The sequence below is a fragment of the Malus sylvestris genome, chromosome 12 (genome assembly GCF_916048215.2).
Source record: "Malus sylvestris chromosome 12, drMalSylv7.2, whole genome shotgun sequence".
Classification (NCBI taxonomy): Eukaryota; Viridiplantae; Streptophyta; class Magnoliopsida; order Rosales; family Rosaceae; genus Malus; species Malus sylvestris.
In genome coordinates this window covers 21,935,619-21,956,842 of record NC_062271.1, presented here as the reverse complement: position 1 = coordinate 21,956,842, position 21,224 = coordinate 21,935,619, and the positions used below count along the sequence as shown (strand labels likewise).

At 38.6% G+C, this 21,224-nt stretch overlaps 1 protein-coding gene and 1 pseudogene across 1 annotated transcript; both read right to left on the bottom strand.

Annotated features, from left to right (window-relative positions):
- Positions 1 to 214: 214 nt before the first annotated feature.
- LOC126592250 (GLABRA2 expression modulator-like) lies at positions 215 to 906 on the bottom strand (the record flags this gene model as incomplete). The annotated part of the gene is made up of 1 exon (XM_050257971.1): positions 215 to 906. A coding segment is annotated over one exon (513 nt), but the record flags the coding sequence as incomplete, so codon positions are not given.
- Position 907: 1 nt separating this feature from the next.
- Positions 908 to 1,546, bottom strand: LOC126592937 (E3 ubiquitin-protein ligase RDUF2-like; annotated as a pseudogene).
- Positions 1,547 to 21,224: the final 19,678 nt, after the last annotated feature.

The following is a 21,224-nucleotide window of genomic DNA, read 5'->3' as shown; positions in this document are numbered from 1 at the left end:
TGGGGTTTATACAAATGTCTCCGACATATAAGAAAAATAAATTACATCGTACAAAAACAAGAAAAGTAAATCACATCATTCTGGTAGGATGTTTTATTTCTTGCTTTTGCTTTCTCTTTTGCTTTCGCTTTCTTGGAGGACCGCTCTTTTTAGGAATATTGGTGCTCGGTGTCTTGTCAATCCAACGTCCCAAGGCACTGACACAATGAGATGTTGGGACCTTGTGGTGGGATGGCAACAGCTTGGCATCATTAGATGTCTGAATTCCTTTATCATTGTGGTCGCGGGACCATTTTCCAGCTGTGTGTTTAAATAAACCTGATCTACCTTTATTGCTTTTGTTTCTGTTTCTTTTGACAAGTTGATGGACGGACAGAATGGCATGGGTCGAATTTAGCACATGCGAAAAGTTATTCCCTTTTTCCAAGTGGGTTGTTGAAGATAACCCATTACTGCATTATTCTCAGGGCTGTGATGATGATGCAGTTGAAGATTGTGTAGAGATACGGAAGAGCAAGAAGAAGACTTGGCTCTCATCTTTGTACGAAATGGGATTATCACTGCAATAGGCAAGCTTTGCAGTAGAAACATATAAAACTCCCATGACTGGACTGATGTGGACAAGTAACATGCAAATGAATTTTGAAGTTGCTCCTCGGGAGTTGTCTCAAAGGTTGATCGAAAAATCTTCTCGTAACCACCTTCTGCTAGAACCTTTATTCCTTGTGCAATTCTTCCCATGGCAGGATCAGCAAAACTAGGGCTTGTTTTTAAGTGCTTCCTCGTGTTTTCGGCGAGATCCTCCACCTTCTTCGTAGGTTCCCCCACCGACTTCCTCCACCTCCCAAACACGTTCCGCACAGTCTCCACCGAATCTTTGAATGAGAGAGATTGTGAGAGCGTAGGGGAGGATACAATCTGGGTGGTATATGTGCTTGCACGACATTTCTCAGGCCTCCGACCCGAGTTCAAATGCTTCTTTGTAAACGGCGCAGTGCGAGTCCGACCCGACGTGGGTATCGACGATTTGAATAACGGGCATAGATTTCACAGTGGATTTAGACGAATGCGGGTTTTCAGGTCGGCCCAAACCGTTGATTTCAATCTGGGAGAGCTGTTCAAAGAAGTGATCGAAGCCCGAACCCATTAAAAGGTCGGACATGGTGGGCAGAAATGGTCGGAGCCCCGACCCCGCGACGTCATTATAGTAGAGTTCGAATGTGTTGGACTCAATATCAGCCTCGGTGCCACGTAAAACGATGACCAAGTTGAATAAAGAAGACCCGTCGCCGGATGCCCGTTGTACCCGGCGGAAGGTCGAAGTCGGGTTTTGGCCCTGTTCTTCCTCGTGGCGGTGGAAGGACATGAATCTATGGCGGAAATGGTTCGGCTGCAGTAGCAGCTGTGGCATCGTCTCGATTTCTTCGAGGAAGCCGGTTTCGCAATGAGGGCACGAGAGGACGGAGTCCAGAGAAAACATGTAGACGAAATGAGTGTATCTGTAATACTAATGCGACGTCGTCGGTGGCGGCGAAGGCATGGCCATAAGATTTAGAGATCTGAGGGGGAAGAGAGAGAAAGAGTACTACTGCTGCCTAACTTGTTGTGCTGCTGTCATTTTCTCTATTTCCTTGATTTCTTTCGCTGCTGCGACTTCTTGGTTGTTATTCGCCGAGGGCTTGGCCTGATGATCAGCAGCTGTTCTCTCTACCACCGTGGGTTTAGAGACAGTCGACTTTGTTTCTGTTTCTTTCTCTGCCGCTACCTTATTATTAGTCGGTTGCTTACTACGCGGCTGCGACTGCGACTATGATGCCTCATCTTGTGACCACCCAGTCCCCACCTCTACATGCAATCGTGATTTTGTTTTTTAGGCAAGTCTGAGTTTGCACACTCCAAATGACTTTGTCATGCATGAACGATATGTGAATCTTCATCAATGCTCAGGTATTTTGCTTGCATGGACCCCCTGATGAATGTGTGAGCATAAAATCGTGCATAAACCTGGATCTAGGCACTGGAGTTGACAGATGGCCTTTCTTTGGTTTGCTTGGTCCTGTAAGTGAAGGCATAGAGAGAGAGAGTGCGTTGTCAAATAAACAGGACCGCAAGCGGTGGGATTGTTACGTGGATTGCTGGGATTTTGTTTTGCAGTTTGCAGAGAGAGAGACTGAGTGAGAGAGGATGGGGCTTCATGGTTTTGTTTTGTTTTTTTTTTTGGGAAAGCTTTGGGTTCTTGGTTTTTACAGATTCAAGGCGGAGGTGAGAAATTGAGAGAGAACTGACATAACTTTTCGTGTCGATTCCCACAGACGGCGCCAAATGTTAATGCACAAAACCGGAGGTCTTGGAACAACGTAAATCCGACCGTGAATCTGCATGAAATGTAAATGACACAAGATGTATCGTGGTTCACCCCAAGGTTTGGGCTACGTCCACACTGATTATGTATTTATCTGAGGGAGAGAGAGCTATGAGAGTGAGAGCGTTGAGAGGGAGTGAGGAGCCTTAGGCATTGTCTCTAGATATGAGAGACTTAGGGTTTGTGAGGGTGAGGAGGCCCTTTTATAGAATAAGGGCTCCTCCCCTAATTACATATTTGCCCCTTCCTTTATTACATAATTATATTTAAGTCCCCTGAGTATTTATACGAGGTCTAAATATGAGGCCCTAAATATGGTATAAACAAGTACTCTTGTAGTTGGTTATTTCCCAAGCTATTAAAATATTTAAAATTTAAAATTTAAAATTCAAATATAAATAGTATTTAACGAAAAATGACCGCACGATGTACGATGAACAGACACAATTGCAGGATCCCTAAAAAAGGATTCGGCGATGATCCTTTTCCTTTAAACTTCCCATGACGCTCTTTTATTTCTTATTCTATTGCTTTGTTAGGATCTGATCTGGTAATTTCAATTCCGATTGCAATAATGTTGGGTTGTCTCTATTTGTCCATATAATAGGCAAATTTAATTAGTATTTTCTGATGCCTAATTAGGTGGGCCTTCTCATTAACATATGATTGGAACGTACTGCCCTCGTCAACTATTAAGAGAGTAATGTTAGATAAATTAAATTTACAAACTAAATAATGTGTCTAACAAAAAAATAAGCACGTTAATCAATATTTAAGTAATAATCTAATCATCAACACTTAACTAATAATTTAATCATCAACTTCTATATCATTTAATTTACAAGATTTAGTCAACAAATTTGATCTCTTTAACATTACACGAGACACTCTGTCAATCAATGGTTAGGCCATCTCTAACCGAGAGTTGGTCAGAGGGCTCGTTTTAGCCCTCTGGCCCTCCAAGATTCCCCAAGATATTAATATTTTAATGAACAGTACAAGGTCATATTGGCCTCCGTCTCCAACCGAGGGCCAAATGGCCAGATGGCTCGTTTTAGCCCTGTCACAAAAAACCGTCTCCAACCGAGGGCCAAAGGGCCATAGGGCCAAACATAATTTATTATTTAAAAACTACAATTTAAATTCAAATCTAACGGCTAAGTTATATGAAAAAAAATATGAATCAAATTTTGTAAAATAGAAGTTATAGGAAAAAAATAGAATTTAAAAAAAAATTGAAACAAATTTTGTGAAATAAAAGTTATAGGAAAAAAAATGGAATTTAAAAAAAAATACGAAACAAATTTTGTAAAATAGAAGTTATAGGAAAAAAATAGAATTTAAAAAAAAATTGAAACAAATTTTGTAAAATAGAATTGAAAACAAATATGAAACAAAATTTGATTCATATGAAAAGGAAAAAAAAAAGGGAAAAAAAGAAGTTTAAATTCATAAAAAAAAAAAAAAGTTAATACAACGGCTACTAGCCGTTATATTAAAAAAAATTCAAACTATTAGTGTCGATTATAACCGACACTAATAGTAATTAAAAAGAAATTTTTTGCTTTTGAATAACTATTACTGTCGGTTATAACCGACAGTATTAAAAAATTCTTCTTTAATGCTGTCGGTTATAACCGACAACAATAGGAAAACATTAAAAAAAAAAATCCTCCAGCCCTCTCTGATCCCGTGAGACCCTCCCAGATTCCAGAGCCCTCTGGCCTAGCCCTCGGTTGGAGACGGTTTTAGGGCTACTTTCGGCCCTCTGGCCTTCTGGACCTTTCGGTTAGGCCATCTCCAACCGAGGGCTGGCCAGAGGGCTCGTTTGAACCCTCTGGCCCTCCAAGATTCCCCAAGATATTAATATTTTAATGAACAGTACAGGACCATATTTGCCTCCGTCTCCAACCGAGGGTCAGAGGGCCAAAGGGCTCGTTTTAGCCCTGTCACAAAAAACCGTCTCCAACCGAGGGCCAAAGGGCCATAGGGCCAAACATAATTTATTATTTAAAAACTACAATTTAATGTTGTATAAATGGCCTAGGAAGTTATACGAAAAAAATAGAATTGAAAAAAAATATGAAACAAATTTTGTGAAATAGAAGTTATAGGAAAAAAAATATGAAAAAAAATTTGATTCATATGAAAAGGAAAAAAAAAGGGAAAAAAAGAAGTTTAAATTCATTAAAAAAAAAAAAAAGAAGTTTAAATTCATTAAAAAAAAAAAGAAAAAAAAAAAGAGGCCTAATAATCCAACGGCTACTAGCCGTTACATTAAAAAACATTTCAAACTATTAGTGTCGGTTACACTAATAGTAGAACTATTTAAAAAAAAAAGCTCTTTAATGCTGTCGGTTTTAACCGACAGCAATAGGAAACATTAAAAAAAAAAAATAGCCAGCCCCGGGGCTGGCTGGCTGGCCGAAAGCAGCCAGCCCTCCAGCCCTCCAGCCCTCTCCGATCCCGTGGGGCCCTCCCAGATTCCAGAGCCCTTTGGCCTAGCCCTCGGTTGGAGACGGTTTTAGGGCTATTTTCGGCCCTCTGGCCCTCTGGACCCTTCGGTTGGAGATGGCCTTAGAGATGGCCTTATAGGGATTGGAACTGGGGAGACATTGAGGGGTTCCCATGTGACTTAATGTAAGAAAAGTAGAAATCAAATCCATCTAGCTGCATGCTAGTCATTTGAGGTGTTACCATATGGGCTCCATTTAAATCACGAGGGTAGGAGACCCCAACTATATTTGTAATTAGTAACTGATAATCAGAAGGATGAGCTTGCTCAAAAAGACTTGACACAAATAGCATGACAAACCTAAACAAGCCAAACCATCAGTAACAAAAAAAAATTTCAATATAAAGATGACGATTTTACAAGACCAACTTTGGTGCATAAGGGCACTATAATTTAGTACTAAACTTCCCAGAAAGTGATTATCCACTTTTGCATTTGAAACCAATTGTACTGCAAGTGCAGAATTCGATTTTACCATAATCTTCTTAATTCCATTATTTCATGCAAGTTGCAGCCCAATAAAAAACACTCCAAATTTCAACACATATAATCTCACCTCGACCAAGATTAGCACAAAAATCAGAAATCCATGCCCCTTACGAATTTTTGAGGACACCACCATTGAATTGTCTTCCCCCCTTGCGACACCATTCAACATATTTACTTAGATGGAATTAAAATACAAGGTGATTAGTAAATACACGTCTCAAGGAATAAAAAGGTTATTAGTTAAGTGTGTCTCTATGAAAATATGTACTTCATCGCAGTTTTAATTAATTACCATTACCCAATGGGAGTTGTTTATACCCAAAGAATTATATATCATTGTTGTACTAAAAAGCGTTAGTGAATATGTATTGGGGCTTTAAATTCTGGATTTGATGACACTGTCAGTTTTCTTACAAAAGCTAACCAAATGCAGAATGTACTTCAAAGAACCACGTGCAATACATTCGAAATTCATTTGTTTTCTTCTTCTTCTTTTAATATCTTACTAAGTTTTGGGTATAAAGTTTTTGAGTAAACAAACCATTCAATGGTTTGAAAATGGCTTTAGATAAGGGTGTTATGAGGATACTTGTTGAATTTGATTCGGCTGTTTTAGTGTCACTCTTCAAATGATTTGCATTTCTTGGCTTTTTTGTTAATATGCATGGCTGTCATCACTTGATTGCTCAAATTTGATCAATGTGATCTTAGTCATGTTTATAGGGAAATGAATATGGTGGTTGATAGTTTGGCAAAACTGAGTTTTTCTTTAGACTTGGATTGTATTATCTATTATTTTGGATGACCCACCTCCTTCAAATGTTAATTTACTCCTAGATGATATTTTCGGGGTTGCTAGGACCCGAGTTGTTTGTGCAAGCCCCATGAGCATGATGTTTTTCTTTGTTTAGTGGTTCTGCTTGGGTTTTAGGTCCCTTTGTAACAAAACAAAACAAAAAAAAACAAAAAACAAAAAAACAAAAAAAAAAAAACATTTAACCTTATTAATATTCTGGAGTTTTAGTCCGTTCATCCAAATGTTGCGTGCAAAGCCAAATAGACTTGCATAAGTAATTGTTACGTAAGCATAACCCAAATCATGGAGAGTCAATTACATATTTGGACCATAATCGTTATACGTATAACTCGAAAGTAACAATAATACTTGCACACGTAATCCCATCTACATATACAGCAACAGAAAAAAAAAAAAAAAAAAAAAAAGAAACCACCTGACAAAACTCTTCTCGTACGATTGACAAATCATATATATAATATAGTATTTGATCTGCATGTAGATACCTGTCATGTTACGAAGACCCCCTACAAAAAATCTACCAACTAGAGCCCAAAATCATTATATATGCGCTCTTCTGGTTATGTTTGCGTAATCGCGTTTGCCTTATCCATTTAACCACTAGTCAATGGTTATATTCTTCAAATTAACACATGTTGATTTGAAACTAATTTAATAAAATTCAACCTTGAATCATTAAGCGAACGTTTTTGTAAATGTTTGTCTATAAAGGGGAGAATGTTGGGGGCATCAAGTAGACAATGGTAGATAAATATGGAGCCTTGGAAAATCATGCTGATTGTTGGGTTCGTTGGAATCGCTGTAGTTGCTGCGTTAGGTTCTTTTTGTAGAGGACGTACCGGGGTAGGCTTTGGTGGTGGCGGAACTTCTGGTGGTAATCTTCATCACCATCGTCATAATCATGCTGCAGGAGGAGGCTTCCATGGCGGAGCAGGCTTTGGCGGTGGTGCTGATTTTGGTGGCGGAGGAGGAGGACATGGAGGGGGACATGGAGGAGGACATGGTAGCAGTGCATGTTGAAAGCAAATTCATTTCTCACCATATGGTGCCCTAGCTAGCTTGTTGTCTTGCTTTTGGTAGTTAGTTTGATACTAGGTCTGATTCAAATTTGTTAGGGTGATGCTAGAGAAATAATCTATTCAAACCATATTTTGTGAACCACATTATGTTACGATTGATAGTTGAACTTCTTTTTTGAATCATTAAAGAAAGAATTCAACCATCAAACATCACATCACATGGTTTAGAAAATACAGTCTAAAAACATGATCTCCCTAGCAATTTCCGATTTGCAATATTCTTCTGTATAAGTTTCATTGTTCAAATATTCTATTGAGAGGATGACTCTGCCAGTTGGTGGACACTTTCTTTCGCCATGTTTATAAAGAGGCAGAGTTTGTGGCAAATTTTGTAGATGTTGTTGGTTAGAATTCTGCTAATAATTGGATTTGAAAGCACTTGGCTATGGGATTGTTTTGCTTTTGGTTGTTTTAGAGACTTCTTTGTAATTTTTTATTGTTGTGCTAGGACAACACCAAATCAATTTCAACCAACTCAATCTAACTCACAGGAAATATATCAAATGGAATGCAAGAACAAAATATAAAAGACATCAAGATTTTAACGAGGTTCCTCAACAGTCAGTGTAACTGGAGTACGTCCTCGAAGCAGTAGGAGCTCACCCAATAATCCACTATCAATCAAATGGGAGTTTACAAACTGTTGGCAAGCTCGCAACCCAAAGGCCCAATACACCCAATAGCTCTCACACACCAAATAAATCAGAGGTATTCATCAATTTCCCCCCTGAACTTGTGACTATTGGCCAATTTCCCCTCTCAACTTTAATTTTGGCCAATTCCCCCCCTCAACTCTCATAATTAGTTAATTTCATCTCTCAACTTTAATTTGGCCAATTTCCCCCCTCAACTCTCATAATTAGTCAATTTGCACCCTACTGTTAATTTTTTAATTTGATCATAATTAAACAAGTGTGTGTAAGAAACTAAATAAGATGTATGTTAATCATTTTCCTATGTCTTTATCCTATTACAAATAGATTAAAATTTAAAATTTTACAATTTATCATAGATAGTATTATTAATCATAATAAATCAGTATGGAGTAATTTTATTTGATTTTTTACTATACAAAATTGATAACGAAAAGGATTGATGTGTACATTTTTGTATGTGAATACAATTTTCTTTATAAAAGTGAAAGTTAAGTTCAAGTAAATTGCGGAGAATCGAGCTTTAGTGCAAAAATGGCTAGTCAATTCATAATTTTCGACTCCTTATTAAGAATAACACATTTTATTGAAATAGGTCTGATCCATGAGTTTAGGATTATTATTTCTTCTTCTACATGCTTTAAACCCGATTCATAACTTTTTCTTATAATCAACCCATATCACATACTAATTGTATTATGTTTTTGTACATTTTACCCTATATTATGCAAGTGAGTTTATGTTAATTTTAGTACTTTGTTGGAAGTTATTAGAAAGATTGAAAGAAAAAAAAAAAGAATAGATGGAAAATTAAAAAAAATTAACAGTAGGATGCAAATTGACTAATTATGAGAGTTGAGGGGGGAAATTGGCCAAATTAAAGTTGAGGGAGGAAATTGACTAATTATGACAGTTGAGGGGGAAAATTGGCCAAAATTAAAGTTGAGGGGGGAAATTGGCCAATGGTCACAAGTTCAGGGGGGGAATTGATGAATACCTCAATAAATAAATAGAGAGAAATATAATGAATAATTTCTTCTCTATATAAAGCTCAAAGCTATTACAACAACTACCTTGGTGAATGATTACTAACCAAAGTGATGAGCTCTCTTTCAATGAGAGCTGAGACAGTCTTCTACGTTTCTGCTGCTCTGATGCTCTCTCAAATATGGGCTACTAAAACAAAATGGTGTTCTCTTCTTTCTCTCACATTTGGCTGCACACCTTCATCTATCCAAAAGCACCCAAAAACAAAACCAATAATAAGGCTACTTGCTAGCCTTTACCTTTTTTTTCTACAAACGTCATCATGACCCTTTTTATCTTTTCAACAAACATAATGATGTTGTCTACCTCCTTTTGTTTATTTTATTTAGTCGAAAGTTGTTTTGTCATTTGGTCATAATTCAACAATCTTCACCTTGACCAAATCCCGAAATCGCCATGACGAGCCAACCAACACAATCAACACAAAGATTACTCCCAAACACTAGCAAGAGAATAACTCAAGCTGAGCCAAAATGCTCCAAAACTCCTACTGCTCAACGCCTTCTTTATATAGGCAAAATGTGAGCCAAGTTCAAGCAATGAACAAACTTGGCTACACCAACAACCTTTGTCAACATATCAGCAAGGTTGTCTTTAGTTGGAATCTTTTGGAGAATGATATTCCCTTCACCAACAACTTCACGAACAAAGTGATAACGCACATCTACATGATTGGTCCTCGCATGATGAACATGATACATAGCCAAATAAATGGCACTCTGACTATCACAATGTACCTCAACTTGTTTCTGATCAACCCCCAAATCTCTAATCAGCCCATGTATCCAAATGGCCTCCTTTATAGCTTCAGCAACTGCCATATATTCAGCATCTGTAGTAGACAAGGCAACAGACGATTGCAAAATGGACCTCCAACAAACTAGCCCTTTAGCCATAGTAAACACATAGCATGTAGTAAACTTCTTTCCATCCAGATCATCTGCATAATCTAAATCAACATAACCAACTGCAAAATGACCAATACCAGAGTCATCTCTCTCAAAGCATAAACCAACATCTTGAGTACCATGGAGATACCTCAATATCCACTTAGCTGATTGCCAATGCTCTTTACCTGGATTATGCATATATCGACTTACCATGCCAACTGCATGAGCAATATCTGGTTTAGAACATACCATTGCATACATCAAACTACCAACCAAATTTTCATATGGTATATTTTTCATTTGCAGCTTATCTTTATCAGTTTTAGGATATTGTAGAGAACTCAATTTAAAATGAGGAGTCAAAGGGGTACTAATCGGTTTAGTTGAAACATGAACTCCAAACTTTCGAATCAACTTTTCAAGGTATTGTCTTTGATTCAAACTGACCAAACTCTTCTCTCTATCTCTAGTGATCTCCATGCTAAGGATCTTCTTCGCTTCACCAAGATCGTTCATCTCAAACTCATTCTTCATTTGCTTCTTCAATTTCTCAATTTCTTCGACATTCTTTGAGGCAATCAACATATCATCAACATATATCAACAAATATATGAAAGACCCATCTTGCAACTTCTTGAAGTACACACAATGATCATATTGACTTCTAGAATAATTTTGGCATTTCATAAATTTATCAGACCTCAAATACCATTGCCTTGGAGATTGCTTCAAGCCATAAAGTGATTTCTTCAATTTGCAAAACAAATTCTCCTTCCCTTTCACTGTATACCCATCCGGTTGACACATATAGATCTCTTCATTCAAATCACCAAGTAGGAAAGCCGTCTTCACATCAAGTTGCACAAGCTCAAGATCATACTGTGCAACACAAGAGCGAACATAATACGAATTGAGGAGTGCTTCACAACCGGAGAAAAGATTTCATTGTAGTCAATGCCCTTATTTTGTGCATACCCTTTAGCAACTAATCTAGCTTTGAATCTCACATTGCTTTTCTCATCAGCACCTTCCTTGTTGGCATGCACCCATTTGCAACTGATAGCTTTCTTACCCTTAGGCAATTTAGCTAACTCCCAAGTCTTGTTCTTCAAGAGAGAATTCATCTCATCACCCATGACATTGCACCACTTCTCATTTTCTTCACTCTCAATAGCTTCTTCAAAATTGGATGGAATCTCATCAGTGATAATAGGAAGAGCAAAAGAAACATAAACACTATACCGAGTTGGCTTGGTAATATTTCTCTTTCCTCTGTTCTTGGCAATAGACTCTTGAGGTGGAACTTGTTCTTCATCTAGAATTGAATCTTCAAGTTCAACTTCTGCAACATTTTCTCGGTCTCCCACTTCTTCACTTGAAGTGGCTTTGACATTAGCGGAAATAGGACTGGAACTACTAGAGGCAACTTTCTCAAGCTCCACCTGTTGGATATCTTTCACATTATTCTCAGAGTCTTTGAACATACTTTCTTCATCAAATGTCACATCTCAACTGATTACAAGTTTCTTCATCTCTGGGCACCACAACCTGTAACCTTTGACACCACTACGAAAACCAAGAAAGATAGCCTTTTTGGCTCTAGGATCAAGTTTATTTGCAGTCACATGAAAATAGGCAGGTGAACCAAAAATACGGATATAGCCATAATCAGAAGAAGGTTTTCCAGTCCATACCTCCATTGGTGTCTTGCCCTGAACAGCAGCTGAGAGTAACCGGTTGATGATGTGACATGCATAAGTAATTGCCTTTGCCCAAAATGACTTGCTCAAACCCGACTGAGACAACATACATCTAACCTTCTCAAGCAAGGTTCGATTCAATCTTTGTGCAACTCCATTTTGTTGTCGAGTTCCCTGAACACTGAAATGTCTCACAATTCCTTCCTCTTTGCAGACTTTAAAGAAAGGGTTGTATGTGTATTCACCACCATTATCCGATCGCAAAATTTTAATCTTTCTCCCAGTTTGGTTCTCAACCTTTTTCTTCCAACCTAAGAAAATGCTCAACATCTCACTCTTGTGCTTCATAGTGTAGACTCAAGACCTTCTTGAATAATCATCAACAAAGGTCACGAACCAATGTCTACCACTCAAAGATGGAGTCTTTGTAGGACCCCAAACATATGAATGCACATAATCAAGAATGCTCTTCGTCTGATGTACTGCAATACCAAAATTCACTCTAGTTTGCTTTCCCAAGACACAATGCTCGTAGAAATCAAGCTTACAAGTCGTGGCACCTTTTAGAAGACCTTTTTTTACAAGTCCTTGTAGAGCTTTTGCACCGACATGGCCTAATCTCATATGTCATGGTCTAGTAGTATCTGAATCAGATGTGCCCATATTTTCTAAGACTACAGACGCTTCACCTGTCACGGTGCTTCCTTGCAATAGATACAAATGACCACATCGAGGAGCTTTCATACAACAGGTGCACCATAAGTAACTTTCAATGTCTACCCATCTGAATGAAACCTGAAGCCCTTGGATTCTAAAGTGCCCAAAGAAATAAGATTTTTCTTCAAATTTGGTACATACCGAACACCTATCAAATCTTTAACTATGCCATCATGCAACTTCAAACGAACTGTACCAATCCCTTTTGTTGTACAAGGATTGTCATCTCCCATGAACACAGCACCACCATCAAACTCTTTCAAGCTTGAAAACCAATCCTTATGAGGAGTCATATGATGAATAGAACCCGTATCCAACGCCCACTTAGTAGCACAATCAAATGATGAGGAAGTGGTTAAGGTAAAATCAGAAAAATCTGTTTCAACCTCAGCAACATTAGCTTCAGAACTTTCTTTTCCTTTGGTCTTCAACCTAAGACAATCTTTCTTCTAATGGCCCTTATTACGACAAAAGGCAAATTCATCCCTTTCCAAGGGTTTTCTACCTTTAAAGTTTCCTCTAGGTCGAGAGTGTGATTTTTTCCTACTATAAAAGGATCTCCTCTCCGCTGATCTACCTCTAACAAATAAAGCTTCAGAGGTACTATCATGATTTTTATCTCTACACCTCATTTCATAATTCATCAAGGCATTTGACATATCTTCAAATTTCACAGTTTCTTTACCATGCATAATAGTGGTAACAAAATACTCATAAAAGTCCGACAAGGAATTCAACAATATTAAGGCCTTATCTTCATCCTTAATATCCTCATCTAAATTTAACAAGTCGGCAATTAACTTATTAAATGCATCAAGGTGTTCAATCATTTTTGTACCTTCTTTGTATTGGAAGCGGTAGAGCTTTTTCTTCAAGTGTAGCCAGTTCTCTGCACTTTTCGTCATATACTTGTCTTCCAATTTTTGCCACAACACACGTGCTCATGTCTCCCGCATCACAGAATATTTCTGAGTTTTTGCAAGGCACAATCGAATTGAAAAGCAAGCCCACAAATTTAATTTCTTCCATCCAGCTTTGACATAGCTTCTGGCTTCTCTCCCAAAACAACAAGTAGATTTTGTTAAGTCAACACATCTTTGACCTCACATTGCCACATGCTGAAGTTGTTTGTGCCATCAAAATTTTCCACTTCGAACTTTGCAATTTGCACCGTAGTTCTTGCAAACCCGGAGCTGCTTCCAAAAGGATTCTCATCTTGCCCGTCTGACATCTTTGGCAACTAGACAGTATCCAAGAACAACCAGTGCTCTGATACCAATTGTTGTGCTAGGACAACACCAAACCAATTTGAACGAACTCAATCTAACCCACATGAAATATATCAAATGGAATGCAAGAACAAAATATAAAAGACACCAAGATTTTAACGAGGTTCCTCAACAGTCAGTTTAACTGGAGTACGTACTCGGAGCAGTAGGAGCTCACACAATAATCCACTATCAATTAAATGGGAGTGTACAAAGTGTTGGCAAACTCACAACCCAAAAGCCCAATACACTCAATAGCTCTCACACACCAAAAAAACAAATAGAGAGAAATATAATGAATAATTTTTTCTCTATACAAAACTCAAAGCTATTATGACAACAACTACCTTGGGGGATGATTACTAACCAAAGAGACGAGCTCTCTTTTAATGAGAGCTAAGACAGTCTTCTACGTTTCTGCTGCTCTGCTGCTCTCTCAAATATGGGCTGCTAAAACAAAATGGTGTTCTCTTCTTTCTCTCACATTCGCTCATCCATCCAAAAGCACCAAAAAACAAAACCAATAATAAGGCTACTTGCTAGCCTTTATCTTTTTTTTTTTCTACAAACATCATGGCTCTTTTTATCTTTTCAACAAACATAATGATGTTGTCTACCTCCTTTTGTTTATTTTATTTAGCCGAAAGTTGTTTTGTCATTTGGCCATGATTCAACATTTGTTTCTTATTAATAAAAAAAAGTCATATTCTAATGTATAGCAATACTCTCACAAATTAATAATGCTACATCGACACACAAATAAAATTAATTCTACTTTTACATTACATGAGGCACTCTGTCAATCAATGGTCATAGGGATTGGATCTGGGGAGACATTGAGGGGTTCCCATGTGACTTAATGTAAGAAAAGTAGAAATCAAATCCACCTAGCTACATGCTAGGCAGTTGAGGTGTTACCATATGGGCTTCATTTAAATCATGAGGATAGAAGACCCAACTATATTTGTAATTAGTAACCAACGATCAAAAGAATGAGCTTGTTTAAAAAGACTGGATCCAAACTGAATGACAAATTTAAACAAGCCAAATCATCAGCAACAAAAAAAATTTCAGTATAAATATGAGGAATTTTACAAGACCAACTTTGGTGCATAAGGGCATTATAATTTAGTACTAAACTTCCCAGAGGATGATTACCCACTTTTGCATTTGAAACCAATTGTACTGCAAATGCAGAATTCGATTTCACCATAATCTTTTTAATTCCATTATTTCATACAAATTACAGCCCAATAAAAAAAATCCAAACTTCAACATATAAAATCTCACATCGACCAAGATTAGCACAAAAGTCAGAAATCCATGCCCCTGACGAATTTCTGAGGACACCGCTAGCCCCAATGAATTGTCTTCCCACTTGCGACACCATTCAACATATTCACTTAGATGGAATTAAAATACAAGGTGATTAATCTCAAGGAATGAAAAAGTAATTAGTTAAGTGTCTCGATGAAAATGTGTACTTTCGCAGTTTCAACTAATCACCATTACCCAATGGGAGTTTTTTATACCCAAATAATTATATATCATTGTCGTACTAGAAAGAGTTAGTGAATATTTATTGGGGCTTTAAATTCTGGATTTGATGACACGGTCAATTTTCTTACAAAAGCTAATCACATGCAGAATGTACTTCAAAGAACCACATGCAATCCACATGCAATACATTCGACATTCATTTGTTTTCTTCTTTTTTTAATGGCTTACTAAGTTTTGGGTATAAAGTTTTTTAGTAAAAAACCATTCCATGGTCTGAAATGGCTTTAGATAAGGGTGTTATGAGGATACTTGTTGAATTTGACTATTATGTTTTATTGTTACTCTTCAAATGATTTGCATTCCTTGGCTTCTTTGTTAATATGGCTGTCATCACTTGATTGCTCAAATTTGAGCAATGTGATCTTAGTCATGTTTATAGGGAAAGGAATATGATGGTTGTTGGTTTGGCAAAACTGAGTTTTTATTTGGACCTGGCCTATATTATCTATTATGTTGGATGACCGTCCTCCTTCAACTGTTGATTTACTCCTAGACGATATTTTCAGAGTTGCTAGGACCCGGGTTGTTTGTGCAAGCCCCATGAGCATGATGTTTTCTTTGTTTAGTGATTCTGCTTGGGCTTTAGGTCCCTTTGTAACCAAAAAACAAAACAAAAAAGCCATTCAACCTTATTAATATTCTGGATTTGGAGTCCGTTCATCCAAATGTTGCGTGCAAAGCTAAATGGACTTGCATAAGTAATTATTACGTAAGCATAACCCAAATCATGGAGTGCCAATTACATATTTGGACCATTAATCGTTATATGTATAGCAGTCAAAGACTCGAAAGTAACAGTAATACTTGCACACGTAATCCCGTCTACATATATACACCAACAGAAAACCACCTGGCAAAACTCTTCTCGTACGATTTGTGTAACCGCGTTTGACTTGTCCATTCGAGCACTAGTCAATGGTTATATTCTTCAAACTAACACATGTTAATTTGAAACTAATTTAATAAAATTCAACCTTGAATCATTAAGCAAACGTTTTAGTAAATGTTTGTCTATAAAAGGGGAGAATGTTGGGAGCATCAAGTAGACAACGGTAGATAAATATGGAGCCTTGGAAAATCTTCCTGATTCTTGTGTTCGTTGGAATGGCTGTAGTTGCTGCGTTAGGTTTTTTTTGTAGAGGACGTACCTCGGTAGGCTTTGGTGGTGGAGGAACTTCTGGTGGTAATGTTCATCACCATCATCATAATCATGCTGCAGGAGGCGGAGCAGACTTTGGCGGTGGAGCTGATTTTGGTGGTGGTGGAGCTGATTTTGGTGGCGGAGGAGGAGGAGTAGGAGGAGGACATGGTAGCAGTGCATGTTGAAAGCAAATTCATTTCTCACCATATGGTGCCCTAGTTTGTTGTCTTGCTTTTAGCAGTTAGTTTGATACCAGGTCTGATTCAGATTTGTAAGGGTGATGCTTGAGAAATCATCTACTCAAACTATATTTTGTAGACCACATTATGCTACGGCTGATAGTTGAACTTCTTCTTTAAATCATTAAATAAAGAATTCAACCATCAAACGTCACATAACGTGGTTTAGAAAATATAGTCTAAAAAACATGATCTCCCTAACATTTTCCGATTTGCAATATTCTTCTATATAAGTTTCATTATTCAAATATTCTATTGGGAGGATGACTCTGCCAGTTGGTGGACATTTTCTTTCGCCATGTTTATAAAGAGGCGAAGTTTGTGGCAAATGTTGTAGATGTTGTTGGTTAGAATTCTGCTAATAATCGGATTTGAAAGCACTTAGCTATGGGATTGTTTTGCTTTTGGTTGTTTTAGAGACTTGTTTGTAATTTTTTGTTTCTTATAAATAAAAAAAAAAGTCATATTCTAATGTATAGCAATACTCTCACAAATTAATAATGCTACACACAAATAAAATTAATTATACTTTTATATATTAAACTCCATCACTGATAGAGTATTGTGTCAATTTTGTATGTCTAAATATAATACCTTTCCTCGTAATAATATGAATTCATGTAGGGAAAGACGTCTTGGCAAACTTTTACTCTTTTGATTATTCATAACCGCGCTTTACTCCTCCATTTTGATTATATCAAGTCAAGGTTATGATTGAAACCTTCTATTTTCGACTGTCAAGAAATAGTAAGGTTTGAATTCGGAATCAAACGTTTTAATAATGGGAACTTTAACGAAAAGTTCACGGTACTGTTCATTTTAACGAAAAATCATATTTTTACACTAAAAAATCAATTATGATACTATTCACTTTACCCTTTATTTTGTTCTTATCGTTAAAACTCAAAGTTTTCAAGTCATTTTCATTAGTTTTCCTTTTAATTAAATTGATGTTGACTATAAGAAGGGAAGCTGATTTGGGTACATATATCATATTGCAGTAGATATACACTACCAGAAATTAAGATGGAAACCTGGCAAATAATACCCACCGTTTGGTTCGTTGCGGTCTTTGTAATAATCGCTCTGAATATCATCTTTGGGATCAGATCCTCTGCTGAGCAGATAGAGAGGATCCTCCTGACCAGGCCCATCGGGCCGTTCATTTTTTATTCAATGATTATAATTATTATAACTTTTAGAGGAACCCCATGTTTGTAGCCGTTGGATAAAAAATGAACGGCCCGATGGGCCTGGTCAGAAGGATCCTCTCCATCTGCTCAGGAGAGGATCCTGGTCCATCATCTTTGGACGTCGAAAAAACATATATGGAAAAAGATATAGTTGAGTTAATAACTAATATCCCCATTAAAAATACAACAACAACAACAACAACAACAACAAAGCCTTTTCCCACTAAGTGGGGTCGGCTATATGAATCCTAGAACGCCATTGCGCTCGGTTTTGTGTCATGTCCTCCGTTAGATCCAAGTACTCTAAGTCTTTTCTTAGAGTCTCTTCCAAAGTTTTCCTAGGTCTTCCTCTACCCCTTCGGCCCTGAACCTCTGTCCCGTAGTCACATCTTCGAACCGGAGCGTCATTCGGCCTTCTTTGCACATGTCCAAATCACCGGAGCCGATTTTCTCTCATCTTTCCTACAATTTCGGCTACTCCTACTTTACCTCGGATATCCTCATTCCCAATCTTATCCTTTCTCGTGTGCCCACACATCCCACGAAGCATCCTCATCTCCGCTACACCCATTTTGTGTACGTGTTGATGCTTCACCGCCCAACATTCTGTGCCATACAACATCGCTGGCCTTATTGCCGTCCTATAAAATTTTCCCTTGAGCTTCAGTGGCCTACGACGGTCACACAACACGCCGGATGCATTCTAACACTTCATCCATCCAGCTCGTATTCTATGGTTGAGATCTCCATCTAATTCTCCGTTCTCTTGCAAGATAGATCCTAGGTAGCGAAAACGGTCGCTTTTTGTGATCTTCGCTAGATTGCTCCGGTCATTAGTGTGGATAAGTATATAAATGGATAGAGATAGGAAAGCAAACACAAGATGTACGTGGTTCACCCATATTGGCTACGTCCACGGAATAGAAGAGTTCTCATTAATTGTGAAGGGTTTACACAAGTACATAGGTTCAAGCTCTCCTTTAGTGAGTACAAGTGAATGATTTAGTACAAATGACATTAAGAAATATTGTGGGAGAATGATCTCGTAATCACGAAACTTCTAAGTATCGGAGTGTGGAGTCGTCTTTACTTGCCTTATCTGTCTCATAGGTAGATGTGGCATCTTCTCTGGAAGTACTCTTCCTCCATCCAGGGGTGGTATCTTTAACTGGTGGAGATGCACAAGGTAATGTATCAATTTCACTTGAAGCTTACTTGTAGTTTCAGGCTTGGTCAAGCGCGATACAAACCATGTAGTAGGAGTCCCCCAAGTCGCCGAGCTAGGGGGTCTGCTGAAAGAGGTGACAGACAAGGTAAGCAATCAGAGCTCCGACTGATTGTTCACCTTCTCCCCATCTTGCAGCAACATGAAGGATAAAGAGAAGAAAAATGAGAAGATATGATATGAGATACTTTTGCTTTTGAAGAAGTAACTTTCCACAGGCTTATTCTTGAACTGAGCTGGAGGGTTTTCTGGTTTCCTCCAGAGTATAAGGCCGACTGAAGAATTTGAGGGTCAAAACAAGTCCATCAAATCTAGAGTACGTTCCACCCTGCTGATATGGGATACTTTTGCTTTTGACAGAGTAATGGATGTATCGGCACGTGTGCTGTTACGCTTGTCTCCACATGCTTCCTTGTATCCTTCGCACTTGCCCTATCTGTTCCTCAAGCAGATGCGGAATCTTCCCTGGAAACATAAGATGTTGAAGATGAGTACTCGAGAGCAATGCCAGGTAAGTAATCAGGTAAGGGGTTCCAGGCAGTCAGTTCTTGGCTGGAAGCTTGATTCCAAGTGCTGACTGATTGCTCTCTTTCTCCTTGTCTTGCAGGTAAAAACAAGGCCAAAGGAAAAGACAGGGAAAAAGCATGATATGGGATACTCTTGCTTTTAACCCTGATGATATGAGATATTCTTGCTCTAGTATAGCTTGTTTGCAGAGGTATTATCGGGGGGAAAGAAAGTTGAATATTTCGAAAGGCTTCGTTGGGAGTGCCCTCTCAGATATGATGAAGGGTTGAGCATTTTTGCAGGTCTGCCTGTCCGTTGGGGATGGAGGTTGACATATATAGGAGTCTCCCTAACAAGTAGTAATGCTATTCCTTTACCCTGCTTGGTCATAGCACGGTAGTGGGAGCTGTCAGTTTCACATGTTTTAACTCTGTCAGAGCACTTTGAAAAAGTGGTCTGTGGTATCTGGCTCTCGAGATTCGGAGAACGATGCCTCTTCGATTTTTGAGAAAGCAATCATGCTGGGGGTCTGGCTCTCGAGATTCGGAGAGCAGTGTCTCTTCGATTTTTGAGGAAGTAATCATGTTGGGAGTCTGGCTCTCGAGATTCGGAGGGCGGTGCCTCTTCGATTTTGGAGCAAGCAATCTTGTTGGGAGTGTTGTCTCGAATGTGAGTAAAGGTTGGGCATGTTTGCTAGTCTACCTTGCCACGAAGCACAAAGGTTGATACACAGGGACTTTCCAATTATCCAGCAATGGTACTGTTCCTTTACCCTCTCTTCGATTTTGAGAAAGTAGTCATGTTGGGAGTCTGGCTCTCGAGATTCGGAGGACGGTGCCTCTTCGATTTTGGAGCAAGCAATCTTGTTGGGAGTGTTTTCTCGAATGTGAGTAAAGGTTGGGCATGTTTGCTAGTCTACCTTGCCACGAAGCACAGAGGTTGACACACAGGGAGTTTCCAATTATCCAGCAGTGGTACTGTTCCTTTACCCTTGTGGGTAATAATATGGTAGCTAGACCTTCAAAATTTATGTGTCTAAACTTTGTTAGTGTTGTTTCTTTGCTATTCTTTTACCTTTCTTGGTCAGAGCGATGTAGTGGGAGCTGCAAGCTTCACGTGCTCAACTTTGGCAGAGAACTTTGGCAACGTTATCTGTGGTACCCATGAGCTATTGTTGCGTGTGGGAAGTGGGTGATTGAACAGTAAGATTCATGTGCTTTCTACTTCACCAGAAGTCTTCGACAGAATGCCCATAATTTCTGCAAAGCTGAGTGTGCGTGTGACAGGTGCTGACAAGGCTAGAAAAGTAGGTGCCTCTTCGATTTCTGAGATCGGCCCTCGTGGTCTCTGAGCAGCCCAGCTTTTGAGAAAGCGAGCGCCTCTTCGATTGATTCGAAGAACGATGCCTCATCGATTTTTGAGAAAGCAGTCACGCTGGGGGTCTGGCTCTCGAAGATTCGGGGAGCAGTGTCTCTTCGATTTTTGAGAAAGTAATCATGTTGGGAGTCTGGCTCTCGAGATTCGGAGGGCGGTGCCTCTTCGATTTTGGAGCAAGCAATCTTGTTGGGAGTGTTTTCTCGAATGTGAGTAAAGGTTGGGCATGTTTGCTAGTCTACCTTGCCACGAAGCACAGAGGTTGACACACAGGGACTTTCCAATTATCCAGCAATGGTACTGTTCCTTTACCCTCTCTTCGATTTTTCAGAAAGTAGTCATGTTGGGAGTCTGGCTCTCGAGATTCGGAGGACGGTGCCTCTTCGATTTTGGAGCAAGCAATCTTATTGGGAGTGTTTTCTCGAATGTGAGTAAAGGTTGGGCATGT